We start from the raw sequence: 17,299 nt of genomic DNA on the forward strand, positions 1-17,299 counted from the left end.
CAAACAGTTCATTGTTTAACATGTAACCCAAAATGCCCACTAGATAGCTTTCAGAAGGTGGGAACCATATCTCCGCTTGCTATTCCTGGCTCATATTTACCAGACTCTCAGTGGATAAGCTCAGCGCCCAAACCCCCATGTTTCGTTATCTTGAAGTTCCTCTTGCGGGATGACTAGACCTGTGCTGTCACGGGTGTCTTCCTGTATTGTGCCGGAGACTCTGTGGCTTGGTCGTTACTGCTTCAAGGAGGCAAATAGTGCCGTTACTCCCGGCATGAGGACGACTCACTTGAGTGACCATGAACCCAAAGAGGTTGGAGGACTAGTGAGCCAGCGTGCCCTGCTTGCCCTTGCTCTCGCCGCCCTCTCAGTGTCTGTGCTCTTGATGCAACAGGTCACCAGTTTGCAGGAAGAGCTGAGGCAGCTGGGCCAGGATATGTGGGAAGGAAACGCTTCTTCTGTGAGAAGTCGACCACTTCCTGTTATCAAGGAGCTGGTAAGACGCTTTGAAACACATTTTCTTTATTGCTATGTTTTAGTCAATGTGGGTGTGGGGGAGCTGGCAGAAACGCAGAGTCATCATTTATTTTGGCACCACTGGAATGGATGTTGCAGTTGCATTGTCCCTTTCTGACTGTCATCCCATTGGAGGTCATTACGACCCATGCGGTAAGTACACAAACTACGTTTACACCATGGTGGATGGCGGATTTACCGCCCCATTCCAAGGTGAGTGGGGCGGTAAATCCCCATTTCCCATTTACCCATCCCCATTCCCATTTTTGCCCCATAGGGCATAATGGGAGTGGGGAAGGCGCTAATTACGGCACCGTAAATTACGGTGCCGTAATTAGCACCAAGGCGGTTTAGCGCCATGGATTTTAACTCCTGCTAAAAGCAGCCGTTAAAATTGGAATCAGGCGTTAAGGGTTAACGGCGGCGTTAACCCTTAACGCCGGAGTTGTAATGAGGGCCATTGTCTCTGGTTATGAGTTGCAGACGTATCTTCATAGAGATCCCTTGACGCCTGAATGTCTACGCATGCACTTGGCTGCCAGTCTCGTGTCAGTGCCGTTACGTCACCGTCACGTGGCTGGGAAGCTTGACATGTCATTGCCAGCCACTGCATAGCACCTTTTCTTAACAGACGGCTACTTTGAGGCTCAGATGAGGCATTTCATAGTCTTCGCATTTTCTTGTCAATGTCTTCTCTCTCATGGGCCTGACGGTTCTCGACGCTAGGTTTTGCACACATATTTCTCTTGAGAATGGGGTTGAACTGCTCGAAACTCCACAAGTCTCGTCTTGGTGTGAATGTGATGAGGAGTTCATGTCTGTGGCAATATCCTCTGTCATGATGTTGTGTTCTACAATGTATTCCTGTTCTGAATCTGTGTCATTACTTTACTCATTGCGTTGAATAGTGGCTCACCCACGATTGTTATTGTATTGTGGGTGGGCATTATCACCCAGAAATATCTAAGCTCTTGACCCAAACAATAAAGCATATTATAAATAAGGAAGACCTGTCGGAACAAGTCAAAAACTCATAAGGGAAGGACGTTAACCTAGCCTGCCCCCCTAGGCGCTTCCATAAATACAAGTGTGATGTGCTAGGGGTTAGGGGGGCGTACTAAGAGACCCTGCACAAATACAATACTATGCAAAATGTAGATGCTTAGAGTTAGTGCACGCATATAAACAGGGCCATTTTGTAGTTATGATAGAAACATTCGGACCTGCATGAATGCGTAGTAGACACAGACCACAAATCTAATGAAGAAACCGGAACAGGCCCAAGCGCTGACGATAAAGAGACCCATGCTGTTAGCCTCCATGGAAACTCTCCTTTGTTCCACAACTGTTGCTAATACGTGTTATCCCAAGAAGGAATGTTCCCTTCAAGGCCCTTGAGAGAGTACTGGGTGCCTCACAGTGCACGTTTAATACAGCCATGCCAAAGCAGGCCTCTGACTCCCACACAGCCCACCAAGAGGTACGGCACCCACAGCTGTCCCGGTCCAAGACCCCTGAATTCAACGATAGTAGGTGATGCCAGACCACCAACCATAAAACCACTGGCCATAAAAGTTCTAAAAAAACATGACCAGTCTACCTTATTTCATAATGACAAGATTTGTAATGCGAGGTACAGGGTGGAATAAATTATATTCCAAAGCGAGGGTGGAAGCCTTGGTTGCAGATAGTAATGTGTGGGTCAGCATGATCATAAGCCTCCCCCTGTGCCAGTCCCTGAGCCTCCCAGGTGCAAGCCATAATGATAGAGTAGCATTGTCTTGGTTCCCTGGAGATGATGAGCCCAGCAGACCCCACATGATGTAAGACGGATGGACAGTGCTGGGGCCAATGGCGTGGCATCTTCTATGGAGTGGGCTGACCATGTATGGGGTCTCACTAACCAGCACACAGGTTTTTACTATGTACATTTGCGTCGCTGATGACGATTTATTTCCTTATAGCATTCTGCCTGTACCATTTTTCAGCAGAGCGTTCTTGAGCAGCAGAGTTCTTTGCTGGCATACTTATGTTTTGTGTGATTAAAAAGTGTTATCCTTGCAAGAATCTCTTTGCCTTTTTTCCCTAGCAGATTGTATTTTTTCTGGCGTAAGCGTTAATGGGTGTGCCTTCAAAGGTTTTCATTTTTTTAAATAAATGGTGAAGGTTCTTTAGTGTGGTGTTTACTGTCTGCCATAGCATTCCATTATTTGGAAATCATAAACATACAAGAACAGCCTAAGCAGGGGTTCATTTAAACCAAGGTATTTGGACTGTATGCTAAAGGTTGCTGCCAGACTCGTAATGATTTACCGGCTCCTGACTTCCCGATAACATTGGGGATTATAACCTTGACGATCCAGGAAGTCAGGCGCCAGCAAATTGTAAGTCTCCAGGACTCTATGGGAATGGGGAGCACGGAAGCACCAGCACCGTTGTTAACAGTCCGGTGCTTCTGTGACGGCTTGCCTACCATGGCTGCTGTGCCTGGCAGGGTCAGACTTGCTGGGCACAGCGGCTCAGGCAGGCAATCCCGTAGTGTGCCAGTCTGGAAACAACGGTGCCGGTAAGCCTACCGGCACCGTTGTTTCCATACCGGCGCACTTATAATGAGGCCCACTGACATGGACCACATAGATGACTGAGGCCTTTGAGGAGCTGAAGGAAGCCATAAGCACTGCCCAAGTGTTAGGGACCCCAGACTACAAAAAGGAATTCTTTCTATTTTCGCACACTCACTGTGTGGTGATGAAGGTAGTACTGACACAGAAGACAAGCATGTGCCATATGCCAATTGCTTACTACAGTGTGCAACTTGATCCAGTGATGAGAGGACATTATCCATGCGAACAAGCTTTGGCAGTTGCAGCCTACGCAGTTGAGAAGTCATCAGCAGTAACAATGGGCTGCACGCCCTCTTTGCGATACTGCATACGTCAAAGAGCACACTGACCACACAAAGAACATCATGGTACGAGGTGATACTATCAAATGTAGGACTGAAGATAGTAAGATGCAAGACAGTAAATCCAGTGACATTTCTGGCAGATGTTCTCCAAGTAGGAGACGATGCACATGATTGCACAAAGAACATAGAGATTTTCAGTGAGACACGCAAGGTAGAGGAGGACACACTTGATTGGGGAGACGTGCTCTACATTGACGGTTCTTCGACAATTGATCAAACTGAAGGGGTTAGACGTACTGGGACTGCAGTGGTAAGACTCAATTAGGACAGGACAAGTGAGGCGGTTGCAAGTGCATGGCTACCACCCCATTTTTCAGCAGAACTAGTGGCTCTCATATTAGCACTGGAGAGCAACGTAGAGAAAGAAGTGATGATTTACTCTGACTCCACCTACGTGACGTCAACAGTACAGTCAGGACTGGCGCAATGGCTTAGGAGAGGGTTTAGTAGAGCAGACGGGACCCCAGTGCAGCATGCACTATTATTGGACAGAATCATCGAGGTGATTGCTTATCCAAAAAAGGTAGCACTAGTGAAGTGCCAGGCGCACACCAAAGGGGAAGACCCTATCTCAATGAAGCAGAAGACTTTGAGGCAAAATGCGCAGCGTACTTTGGACAACTGTGGGAACTGAGAGATTGGCAAAAGGCTCAAGGGGGGGTGAGGAACATGGTAAGGAAAGAAGTTTACAATGTATTACCAGAGACACTTTTTTTGGAGCTGCAGGGATCTGCGCCCAAGGAGAAGAAAGAGCTATGGATGAAGAGAGGGTGCTCGATGTCTCCGACAGATGCCTTATGGCGACAGAACAACACAGGGAAAGTGGCCATGCCACTAGCATTATTGAAGACAGCATTAGCACAATTACACTACCCAACACACACAGGGAAGGAGGTAATTGCTACATGCATTGGACAAACGTGGTGTTGTCCAAATTTAAATGAACGTGTAGCTGAGTTTGTGAGCAACTGCTTGACCTGTCAACAGTTTACAGCAGGGCATACCTTAAGAGGGAAGAGCCATACCAAAACCTGCAGGCCCATTTCTGCATCTCCACGTGGATTATGTGGATATGATCCAGGTTTGCCAAGAATACCGCTACATGATAGTGGTTGTCTGCCCATTCTCTAGGTGGATCGAGGCCAGACCCTCTTCACACGCTGATGCCCTAAGAGCGGGCAAGTTTCTGGTTAGGGAGGTTTTCCCAAGATGGGGCATATGTGAGGTCCTGCGGTCTGACAACAGCCCTCACTTCGTCAACCAACTGTTGTAGCACATCAAAACCCTGCTAGGCATCCAGGATAAATTCGCCTGTGCGTACCAACTGCAAGCAAACAGGGCAAGCATCATCCCCTGGCTCTTCCCAGAAGGACATTGAAAGACTGAGAATATTGCAGATGTGTTAGGGCAGGAAATGTACGACTACATTACATCTCTAGTTGCTAGCGCTTCTTTTATCTCTCACCAGATACAGTGAACCCAGGGGGGTCCAGAAGACAGTGACGAGACAGATAGCAACGATGCACCACAAGACTGTGAACTGAAACACCCTGTGATATTGTTCTCCTGCACAATTTGATAAGGCGCTGGAATGCGCCTAGATTTACTGGACCCTATGTGGTCGAGGAAGTGGCAGACCGTGTTGTTAAGCTAGTGTTACGCTCACCTGATATCCCCGGGGGTGTCTGGAAGGCTCTGAGATCTGGAACCCTGGATGCGTAGTTGCCCAGTGCTGAATAATTAATCTTAGTTATTTGTAGGGTGAGCTATCCGTTGTGGGTTTTTGTGCAGGGACGCTTGACATATTTTGGTGAGCTGCCCGAGTTGCTTCACTGATGCCTTCCTTGGGCCCAGGCCTGCTGTGACCCCGAATCTGCTGGTAGGCAGGTAGGTTTGTTAATTGTAGGTCTTTGTTCTGTTTATGGTGGGAATTCGTTAATGTCTTTATCTCCTTCTTTTCAGGTGCGAAGGTCTTGATGCTGGCGTGCCGGATGGAGAGGCACGTTTCTAGGTAAGAGAAAGCGCGAAGCGCAGAGCCTTTATTGTCCTTTAAAGCTAACCTGTGTTTTCTTCTTCTTCTCCTCACTGGCCGCTGTGGTGCTGCGAGTGGATGAGAGCGCCATGAAAAAACAGGCCCCGCGGATCCGTTAAGGTAAGTACAGCGCTGTGCAGTTGTTTAATATTGAAAGTGAACTTGAATATGTCTCTTTTCCTTTGCAGATGTTGCTGTGGTGCTCCGGATGGAAGCGTAGCGTAGCGCGGTGGAATTCAGGTAAGACTGATGGAATTCGATGTTTATAAGCACGTGTTCTAATATTGTTTTTCCCTTTCTCGTTATTGCAGGTCGCAATGTTCGAACAGCAACTGTGGTAGCGGTTCGCCGGAGGTCCTTAAGCTAGTACTCACAGGTGAGTGATGTTTCTTCTTCTCTCGGTTTCCACAGATTGCAGCCCAGTTGAGATGCTGAGTGCTGGATGGTGTTTTCTCAGATAAAACAGAATAATCTGGTTTTTGTTCTTGCAGGATTACAGGAAGATGCTGATGACCAGGAGCTGGACACGGTTAGCGTCACGCTGCTGGTTGCAGAATAACATGAAGCGTGTTCTGCATTCAGGGTGTGGTTTATATAGCCCAGGTAAAGTAGTACCAGGGAAAGTAGTTCCAGGCCTGCCACACCCAAAACACTAGACCGCATGGCTTGGTTCTTAGAACTAGACTGTGTGGGTGCTTCCATGTTGGATTTAAAGGCCCATGTACATAAATGGGACCTAGTTTGAACAGCCCTTCCTTCCTACATATGAGCCTGGTGCCAAAGGCGTGAGGACTGGCTCCAGGAGCCCTTTTGCTGTGGTTTTAAAGCCCTCAGGGATCTGGTGGAAGTCTGCTTGTGGCACAACTTGTGCGCCCTCACAGTGGTCATGAGAGCTAGTAGACAAATCAGTGTGGAATTGTCTGCCGGACATCAAGTCCTACAAAGCAGTGGCCTCACCTGGCAACAAGGTTCCCGTGACCGACAGGGTTAAAGTTCAGCACCTAGATGAGCTATAAGTGCGGGCGGATCTCACCCAGTTAGGGAGACACGGACATCCTTATATACTGTCTGTTTGTTATTTTCTCTATCCGCACATGTAGCGCCTACGTGAATGTCGTGGGGATTGTACCGTTCGTTTTACCCATGTTTCCTTCCACCTACCACTCAGAAGCTTTTGCTAACCAGTTTGTACACTATATGAGGAGACCTACCAGATTCAGAGCGCGATCCCTTGAAGTATACTACCTTGTATTTGGCCCAAACATACCCACAACTTGAGCACAGTGATCCCCTGGTGCTGGCCATATTGAGAGACCCCTCAGTAAGAAAGGTCTGGGAGGAGGTATACGCCGTTGCCATAAGTGATTATTTGGTCCGCGGGGCTTAAAGGCACTGACAATACTAACACAGTAACGCCTTTTTATGCACATTTCAGGCGGTCAACTGTATCACCGAGCTGCAAGGATCCAGCAGCGTAAGTGGAAATGAAAGAAACAATAAAGAACATTATGGTTATGTCGTCTCCATTGATTCCTATTGGAATGATGGGTTGCATATTCTGGCAATTATATGTTGTTGTTACTGCTACCGCTGTACCTTCTACTAACATTCCCCCAACACCAGCAGGTGGAACGACTCTGTCAGGTGGACGAGAGAACACTGCTGATAAGGTAAGGAGAGGTAAGCACAGTGTTGACACAGTCAATAGGGGAGTAGACATGTATCTCACCGACACTGCTCGAGTGTCTAACAACATGTGGTTCAAACACATGACAAACATAGGTAAGGAAACTACCGGGGAGAGCTGTTATGTCTTCTATTTAATCCCCTATGCCATGAGTGTCTCTAGAACGTTCATAGCAACTGAAATGTCAGCAGCAAGGACACTGTCCCTGATGTATCTCGCAATGGTGCAGACGCGCAGAAGATTCCAAGTGGAGACAGCAACATTGAGATGGATGTCCAAAATAACATTCCCATACGAAGATAACTACATTAAGACATTAGACATGAAGAACAATTATTGTCAGCTAGATGATGCCATACAGTACATAACTGAAACGAAGGCCATTACATTGAAGGAACTGCCATGTCCCTGGACAAGAGTGAAGGAGATAGGAGGAGAGCCCGGCTGCTGGGAAAGGCTGCAGATATTAGTGTATGGACAAGTGTACACTAACAATGGATGGCAGGATGGAGTGTCGTGAAGCAAGGCATTGACACTAGCCCAATCATCAGTGAAGAAGATGCAGGAAGAAAATGACAAGTGCCGGAAGGAATGGGACATGAATGCGAAATTGCCGACATGGGTAGAAAATGAAGCTGGACCGATGCCAATAATCCCTTTGAAGACATCCGCCCTATGCTATCAGAACAATGGCGAGGTAAAAGTGAGTAAGAAAGTTTGGTGCAAAACAACCGAACAACTTGCAGCAATGAAAGCGGGAATGACAGTGCTGATGGATCACTACTGGGCTTGTGGATCGAAGGTGTAGGAGAAGCTGCCACCTTAGTGGGGAGGAGTTTGCTCGTTGATACACATCAACAGGCCCTTGTTGGTCATACCCAAGAAGGATGTAAAGCTCGATGAATTCCCAAAAATGAACAACGATAAGAGAAGGAAGGGGTCAGTCGGGGTGACCCCAACAGCCCAGGCGGAGATGACAGAGAAATGGGAAGGATTAAACACAGCGAATAGAGGGGGTAATTACTTCTCGGAAGCATCAGAAATGGCACTGGACGAGATTCCAGCAGAGCACAGGCTGTTCAGCAGGACACAGATGTTCTTCGCATCAATAATACCAGGGATACAGATATACACCAATGCCAAGTTGTTACAGATCACTCGTAGGGAGCTGATGGTAATGATTAACTCTACGGTGAATAGGTTCAACGCCATAGAGGACAAGCTCAGAGCAATAAGGTTGGTGGCACTCCAGAATAGATATGTTCTGGATCTCCTCACAGCTATGGAAGGAGGAGTTTGCACAAAGATAAGGAGTTCCTGTTGCACATTCACACCACCCAATGACGAGGATAACAGAACTCTATCAGCTGCAGTGGAACAACTAGCACAGATGCATGCCAAAATGGAAGATGAAGCACGCGGGACAAGGAAGGACAAGCGCTGGCTAGCATATATATGGTCATGCATGCCATCATGGCTGTCAGATGGACTGAAGGTGATAGCAGGAGCACTAGTGCTGTAAGCAGCATCCATGTGTGGGATCAAAATCTGCATGGCAAGGTGCAAGAACACAGCAGAAGAGGCTATTGGAATTCACATCCTGATGGACGTAAACATAGGGGGAACAAAAGATGAGATTGTTGCAGAACGGGGCAAGCTCAGATCCAAGATCGCGCAGTGTGACCTATTTCCAACTGACTCCATGACATTGGACAACCTGCATGATTCAAAGTTCTGTGAAGGGAAATGGGTTTTGTGTAACCCCGAAGGAGTGTGCTGCTACATGCACTGGTCATTCGACGACCTCATAAACTATTAAGAACACCTTGGGCGGGATAACAAAGATATGGCAGCCCAGAGCAAAAGGACTGTCACATAAGGATGTGGTTGGCAGGTTGACCGGGGGGGACTGAAGAGGGATGGGAAGCCTTCACCCTCTTCCCCCTTCTATGAAATACATGACACGAAAGAAGACCAGGAAAAAACGCAATCACCCATTCTATTTCACACAAATTTTCAACAGGCCTATGGTTGACAAATATGTCGAGGAGTACCCCTTCAGCAGCCCTACAGGCCAGGCACATTACATATGTACCCCAGAGTGGGCGAGCAGCCACAGGCTGCAACCAAAGACACCTCAATCGACAGTATCAACTAAAGCGCCATGAAGCCATGTTGCTGACGTCGTTAGAGACACCACGACTTATTAGCGTTAGACATGAAGCACAAGTGCCATCTGCACCTTCGGGACACAAAAACGCACTTGAATACATGAAGAACACGAGCGTTTAGTTCTATAGATAGAGGACAGATACATATACGTACTGTCATTGCTTTTATTATTTTGCCATTAACTAATCGCAGCAACGCAGAAACTGCAAGAAGCAAGAAAATCTGAGTAAAGCTTGCAGAGACTTATATGCTAATAACCTCATGGTACTGCAGGAGCACCTATGGGATCTGACAGAACAAGTGTGACTAACCCATGGAGAATATAGAATAGCATGAACATTGCAGACACTGCATTATGGTTTAGGAAAACTACAGCACCACAGGCCTCTCAGCAAGAGCTGAGCGGAGCTGAATTCCGGCTGAGCAGAGATCAAAACGTGTGGGACAGGGCACCCTGCCAAGGCCACAAGATATGGATGCCCTTCCATTCCCTGAACGACAGTAGCACCAGCTGCAATAAATACGAATAATTCCTCATAATTCAGAGCTGCACTGCTCCAATTCATGATCTCCAAACACGTGACCAGAATGATGCAGACAATGGACAGTGACCGGCGCTGGGTAAGAGAGCCGATCTCACACTACCAGACAGAGGACCGCAACACAGATGTTACAATGTGAGACAAGTGTTGCAACGAGTGAACAAGCACTCTCGTACACTAAGATGGTACACACAAGTAACAATGCAGACGCATAGTCATTCTTATTACCTTGAAAAGGTACACCAAGAGCTGAGAATCTTTTGCAGATCCCAGGCCTGGGGGCGTCAGCTCTAGCCAATCACAGTTTTCTATCCTAGGGGAGGGTAGCAATGCACAAGAACCAATTGCAAGACCCTAACACTGCAACATTGTAATAGATAGTGACTTGGGGATGGACCAGGCCAGCCATCTGACATGGGAGAGACAGTAGAATAACACATATAGGCGACCATATAGGTTATTAGGCTCCTAATGGCCAATTTGGTGGTCCGGGAAGGGCCCAGCTGTAACATCACTCTGACATCATAAGGGTACAAAACTGGCCTAGGAGTCAGGAGAGGTTGCGATGTCCATGGATTTCCTCTGTCCCTGTGCTCATCCCTGTTGGTTTTGCCTGTAATAAACCGTCATTTGAAGTTGCCGTTAACTGAGTCCTCCATTTGTCCTGTGGAAGGTGTTGTACCTTCCGAGAGCCCGCAAACTCCTAGTGGCCCTCTGGCATACCTGGGAGGTTGTCCGAACAATGTACAGCCTTGAAGAAAACCTATGGAGGTTGAAAGGATCTATGGGATCCCACCGCAGCAGATTTTGCTGCAGCCGGAAAGTTTGCATGAGAAATGTACGAACCACAAAAGGTTCATACATTTCTCATGCGAACACACGTTCAAAACCCCTACATGCCCACACCCCCACCCACACCCACGACACCCCCCACCCACACCCTCAAAACATCTCACACACACCCCGAACATAAACATACCCTACTTACCTTCTCTTCACGCTGTGTGCCTGCGGCGCCAGTTCACTTTCACTTCCGTGATCGGGAACTGGCGCCGCAGGGTCCTTTTCTTTCTTTTTATTTTATTTTAATTTTTCAGGAGCTGCAGGGTTTCCACAGTATAATGAGAGGGGTGGTGCGGGGGACACCCCTGCAGTCTTTTTTTTTTATACTTACCTACAATGCTACCACCAAAGGAATCTTTAGTGGTAGCATTTTTCAGACTTTTTGTACGGTCGGACCTTTTTTTTCGGTCCAATCGTACAATTCCGGGTTGAAACACTGTGTTAGCTGTCTTTCATGAATTACATTTGAAATTCACAAATAATAATTAAATTTTTCACATCAACATGTGTGTTGTTCTTAACTCTTTCACTGTTGTGGTTTGACCCTGGCACTATTGTGTCACAGAATACATTTGCTTGTTAGCACTTAAGGGAATTCTCTGGGGTTGTAGTTTCTAGACATGTGTCTGATCGTAGGCTTTTCCCCTAACTGGATTAATTAAAGACTGTGGTTTCCAACAAAGGAAAAGTTTTTGGGTGAAAAAAAGAGTTCTTGAAGCAATACAAAGTCTCTCACTCCCCGGCCCTTTGAAGGAAACCTCTCAGTCACACTCTGGAGGTTTAGGTAACCCACACTTCTTTCTTGGTTCCTGGTTTCCTTGGGTGCAGTCTGCCTCTTCTTGTTCTGGTTTCTATAGATGTTTGGAGACCCTTATTCCCCAGTTTTTGGGCATGGATGCCTCTGGTCTAGGCACCAGCAGGGAAGTAGGGCTGAGTGCCGGCAGGCCAAGACTGTGTCTGGTCTAGCCCCTCTTGAAGTATCACCCATGTTCTTCTTGTGTTGCTCAGTATTTCATTCCCACCTTCTCATTGTCCTCCACCTCCTGGTCCACCTTACGCTGCTCCTTCCAAATAACCCCAAATCTTTTCTCTCCTCCTCCTCACTCTCCTCTCACCCATTTTTACTTCTTAGTTCCTTCCTCACCATCTTCTCCTCTCTGATGTTCTGATCCCCAAATGCTTCTAAATTTGGCACTTCCCTTTTATGCCTTCTCTTCTTCTCCCTTTCTTTCTCCAACCTCCTTCTTTTCTTCCCTTTTTCACCTCTGATGTTCCCCCTTTCTCCATCCTCTGCTCATTCCCAGCTTCTCCTCCTCCTATCAGTCCTTGTATCTCCAGCCTACTGCACTCCACCTCCATTGTCTCCGGTGGCCCAGCCCGTTCTGCTATCACCCAGGCCCTGCCTCTACGGATCGTCCTCACTTAACTTGGCTCAGGTGGGCAGGTCTCTGCATTAGGGAATGTGAGATGTAGTTTTCTACGGAGATGCGACTTTCATGCTGCTCGCTCGGCTCCACTGCCTTTGTATGAAGGCCTGTTGACCGAGCCATTAAGTTGATACAGCACCATTTTGAATCTATGGTACACACGTGTGTAAGGGATTGGGTCAGGTCGGGTGGGGCTACAGGCCCCATGATCTTGTGCTTGCTTACCTGCTTACACCCTTAATTCAGCAGACAAGAGGACCTGGGAGCACACTGACCACACACACACGCGTGTCTCTCTTCCCATTGGATTGCATATTGCTTTTCACTGCAATGCCCTGCTTATGGGATTTCCAAAAGGTCAAATGCAACCTCTGTAGGTTGGCCAAAATGCGGCTGTTAGGCAAACTTTCTCCTTGAGCCGGAGTTCACCTATCGCACAGTTTCGAAGGAATCTCCATTGCCTTCCGGTACAGGGAAGGGTCCTGTTTAAGACCCTCAGTTGGGTTTTCAAATGTGTTCATGGCATGGATCCCCCTATATTTCCTCAAAAGTTGTTCCTTACCACCCAAACCACCCTCTTCGATTCTCAGGGCAACATCTCCTGGTAGTTCCATCATTTTGATCTGTTTCTTGGGGTGATAGACGCGTTTCCACTGTAAGTCCACGAGCATGGAATCTGCTGCCAGATGATCTCTGGAAAATTGTATCTATTCCTCAATTTAGGAAAAGACTAAAAACCCTTGTTTTTGAATAACTGCTTATGATGATTGTTTGGCTTTCTGCCTAATTACTCGCACCATCTGTGCCCAGATGGAGTTTCTGATTGGTGCTATGAGATATGCGCATTATTCAATTTTTTAAAATGTTTACAGTTTGTTACAAAAAACCTTAAAACATGTTCCACATAATAAAATTGCATTGACAGCCTCATTCAAATATAAAATGAGGCTAACAACATTACAACCTTATCCTCCTTCCACAAAATGAAACCTCCATTGCACATATACTAAAAGCTTATTAAAACCCAAACAAGGAAAAGCATAAACCCCCTGTTCTTACTTCCTTTGTCTTTTACTTTTTAAAAACACATTCAACAAATGTCATTGCAGCTAGGACTAAGCTCGTCTTTTCGCCAAGGAGCACCCAATGCCACCATTCTTTTGCTTTTAGTGAATCAGATTGCTTGATAAAGTTTCCCAAATATCACGAACGGACCTTGGCCAGGGATTTACAACTGGTTACCAGACGAAACATGGTCTCTTTCTCCTGGAGGAGGTCACAGTATCTACAGCTTGAGTCGGCTTACGAGTAGCACCTCTTTCATCGGCAGGATGTTTAGACGGCACCGCATAAACAAATCCCGATAATGGGCAGAGGTGGATTTTTGTAAGTACCCTGGGATTTGGTTTAACCCCTTGCGTTCCTGAGGAAGCGTGGGGTAGAGTCTGGAAGAGGTTCGTGCTTGCAGTCTGTTAATCCAATCAAGCTCCTGCATCCTCTTTTTGGCTTTCAGTGGGTTGTTAATTAGTACGTCTAGTGTTATATCACATGCTTTTAGGTGGTTACTACATTGCTTCTTCCATCCTTTAAACCACTTGTCTGACTGGGCTGCCTCCTTTTGCCTCAAAATCTCAAAGGTAAGGGCATTATCCAAAATCAGACATTTTCTGTATAGGGAGATGATTTTCCAAACCACTATGGCTTCCATTGATTGCAGCCCCAGCTCGAAGCAAATACACGCCATTGGGAGGGAGGTTTGTAGTTGCAGGACTTTCCTCTAAAATATCCCTTCTAGAACACCTCATTCTTTCCATGATATATAAAGGATCGATTCTGCGTCATAGGTAAGAATCTGCTCTCCCTTTTGTTTGTAAAACATCAGCGCAGGCAACATTGTGAAGGCCTCAAATTTCCTATGCAGGGATGTAGCCTGGCTCGCTAGTTTCCCAGCCTTATCCCGCAGCATTACTAAGTGCGCCCTCTCATTGGATTTTTGTTCATTATGGTCCCTAAATACGTTACCATGTCAACTTTCTCCACATTATCCTGCCCCACTCTCCATGATAGTCTTCCCTTATGATTTTTACTAGCTGATGACATGATGAGGACTTTAGATTAACTTGCATTGACCCGCATACCATTCAATTTTAGGTAGATGACAAAGGCATTGAATGTGCGTTGGAGGCCAATCAGCGTTTGTCGATTAAGACCAATTTGTTGGCATATAGGACCCACGGCAGCTCTATCTCCCCAAGTTTCGGTGGGAAGGCACAGATCCCTTCTGACAGATCCCATCAGATCTGACATATAAAGGTTAAATAGTATAGGCACTAGAGAACAACCTTGCTTCAGACCACAATATGTCTGGATTCTTTTCGATAGTGCCTCATCTGACGAGAGCCTCACCTTGGCCGATGTGTCAGCGTACAGGAGACTAATTGCTTCTACCAGATCAAGGGGACAATTTCAATCTAGAAGTTTGGACCAAAGCCACTCCTTATTAACACAATCAACGACTTGTTCAAGGTCCATAAATGCCAGGTACACATTCCTGCCAACTTCGATTGATCTAAACTTCAGGAGATTTAGGAGAAAGAGGTTTAATGATGTGCCTACCCCTTTTACAAACTTTGTCTGTCTAGGGCCCATGTAGCCAGAATTGGCAGCCCCCGCCTTCAGGTCTCTTAATAGCAGTCCTGCAAACAGCTTACCCAGGGTGTCTAAAAGGGCTATTCGGTGATAGTTTTTAGGGTCGCTAAGATCACCCTTCTTAAAGATTGAGATATGATATGAAATGTTATGGCATTTATATTATGCCTGTACACAAGGATTTCTAAGTGTGACTAGATTGGCACTGCCTCTCTCCAAGCAGCGAGTATCTGCTAGTTGCTAGGACCACTTTGAAAATCTTTACTGTGAAATCCGCCCAGGCATCAACATTTCCTTTCATGATAAAATTGGCCAAACCGCCCGGCCCAGCCGCTCTCGATGAGCTCAATTTAGAGATCATTATTTTAATTTCCTCTTTGTCAAAGCTAAACGTCCAGCTTCTGCTCAGTTTCTGGCACTCCTCTAGGGGAACCCCGTGCCCCCGCCAGAAAAGAGCTTGGAGTAATGTTCCACCCAGCTAGCTTCTGTCACCTGATTTGAAGTATGAGATGGCTTGAAATTTCCCCCATTATTTTGCAGTTCCCACAGGTGTCTAGTGTTGTTTTTACAAAACACCCAAAGCATTTGCACTGCATCAAATGGAAGTCTTGAGGCCTTAGAGGCTTTAAGCCTGTTACAATACCTTTCTTTTCTATTCCTTCTGAGGTTGCCCAACTGGTCATTGTTTGACTTTTATAGCAATCTCATTTGAGATCTAAAAGCCCTCCTAGCTAGCACCATTTCCTGATTATACCTATGGACTGGGATAAAGTCTGTCTTCCCATTGGGAGTCTGCTCTTCTCTATAGGCCTGTATAATCCAGGCATATTCGGTTTCCCCAGGATTCTCGTGGATAAAGTCTTCAAGCTTACCCAACAATTCGGGGTACTTCAGATACTTTGATGCTCTGATTCTAAGCCTGTTTTCCCCCATGTTAGGTCAATCAGGCCTGGTGCCACTTCACTCTTCTCCTGATGCCCCACCCCCCAACTTAACGATAAGAGATCCTGATTACTGCCCGGCATCTCAACAACCCTGAACTGGTCAATATCGGCAAAGACATTGTGGGAGAGAAAGCAGTAGTCAATACAAGCCTGCTGCTCCCCCTTTGACCAGGCTCTTGATCCTGAGATATCTCCCTTAGTCTGGCCATACAGTGACAGCTCATAAGCCTTAGTTTCACTTAACCATGTTTTTGTCTTTGCATATCACTGCCTTTGCTCCCACTTCAATACACATTAATGAGGAGTACTGTCTTTTTTGGAATCGAGTCTGTCCTCTGATACGCAATCCATAGCGTATGGACAAATGAATTTGGCTGTAGCAACTTTACCACCCTGAGGTTTCCATCTATTTTGACCAAAGTAGCCCCCGAAAATGGTCTACCGAATGGGCCTTTGTGCGCTTCATTTCGATAGACCTCATAGCTATCACATAATGGTTTCAACTGCAGCCATGTTTCTTACAAGCAATTAATATCAAATTCTTCTAAGCCCAACTTTCCATTTGAGAACAGTTCCACATAACCTATCGTATTCCAACAGCCAATTTGCAGTGTCTTTATTGCCTCCTCTTTCTGGCTCTAGGGCTGCTGGGGTTCGGTCAGGACTGTCGCCAGCCACGACCAAGAGTGTGGTTTCTCATCATCGAGTCTCAAAACGTAACTCGTTGTTACTGCTTGATTTTTTGGGGCTGTGTGGGGGAACGCTACTGTCAGTGAGGGTTTAATTGAAGCTGCCCCAGGGTGTCCATTCGTATTCTTCTGATCCGTCCATTTTGGCCTTGAATTTGGTCCTCTTTTATGGGCTGTTGGCTTCATGGACTGAATAGAGTGTGTAGATGAAATTTCAGTACCATCCTCATGGTCGCTTAAATCATAGCCCAGAGGAAATACCAGCTCCCTCAGTTCCAATATTTCTGATTTTATTAGCGGGGATCGCAGATGTAGAATGACCCAGTCCATTGTGATTCATTTACGAAGTGGACCATATGGATATCCTCAGATGTTATTGATCTCAGTTTGGGGATGTGTTGGAATAGGCGCATTACATTGCACTGATTGAAGATTCAATTTTCTTAATTTGGGAGTAGATTTTCAAGGCAGCCTCTGGTGTCTTCCCTACCAGCTTTATACTGGGCGGAGCCCCTGCCCGCCATCTACGAGGAGGCCCTTGGTTTGGGGTCTTTAGGGGAGGGACCCGACTCACAGGACCAGACACCCACCTTGGCTGTCCCAAGCTGTTTTATCTTTTCTTCCAGCATTCTGAATAGGGCTTTTGGCATTGTTGTTTTATCAGGAAATCTCTCTGATCGCTCCTTCAAAGGAAACAATTGGGCCCCACCACTGTTGGTTAACCGCGTAACCTGTCTGTCTTTTTCACCAGTTCTGACCGGCTCAAATTTGCCCATTCATCATCATCTTTTTCTCTTGTTATGATGTCAATAAGGTCACTCAAACACCAT

At 46.5% G+C, this 17,299-nt stretch overlaps 1 protein-coding gene across 3 annotated transcripts in view; it reads left to right on the forward strand.

The window, feature by feature from the left end:
- The first annotated feature begins 206 nt into the window (after positions 1 to 206).
- Positions 207 to 17,299, forward strand: part of LOC138480749 (tumor necrosis factor ligand superfamily member 13B-like) — a 105,606-nt gene continuing 88,513 nt past the window's right edge. For all 3 annotated transcript variants that reach the window (XM_069612485.1, XM_069612487.1, XM_069612486.1), the window contains exon 1: positions 207 to 496. In XM_069612485.1, the coding sequence (XP_069468586.1) occupies positions 275 to 496 (222 nt within the window). In that variant the 5' untranslated portion in view covers positions 207 to 274. The remainder of the gene's footprint in view (positions 497 to 17,299) is intronic.

Source organism: Ambystoma mexicanum, chromosome 5p (assembly GCF_040938575.1).
Source record: "Ambystoma mexicanum isolate Mex_15411 chromosome 5p, UKY_AmexF1_1, whole genome shotgun sequence".
In the NCBI taxonomy this organism is placed as follows: domain Eukaryota; kingdom Metazoa; phylum Chordata; class Amphibia; order Caudata; family Ambystomatidae; genus Ambystoma; species Ambystoma mexicanum.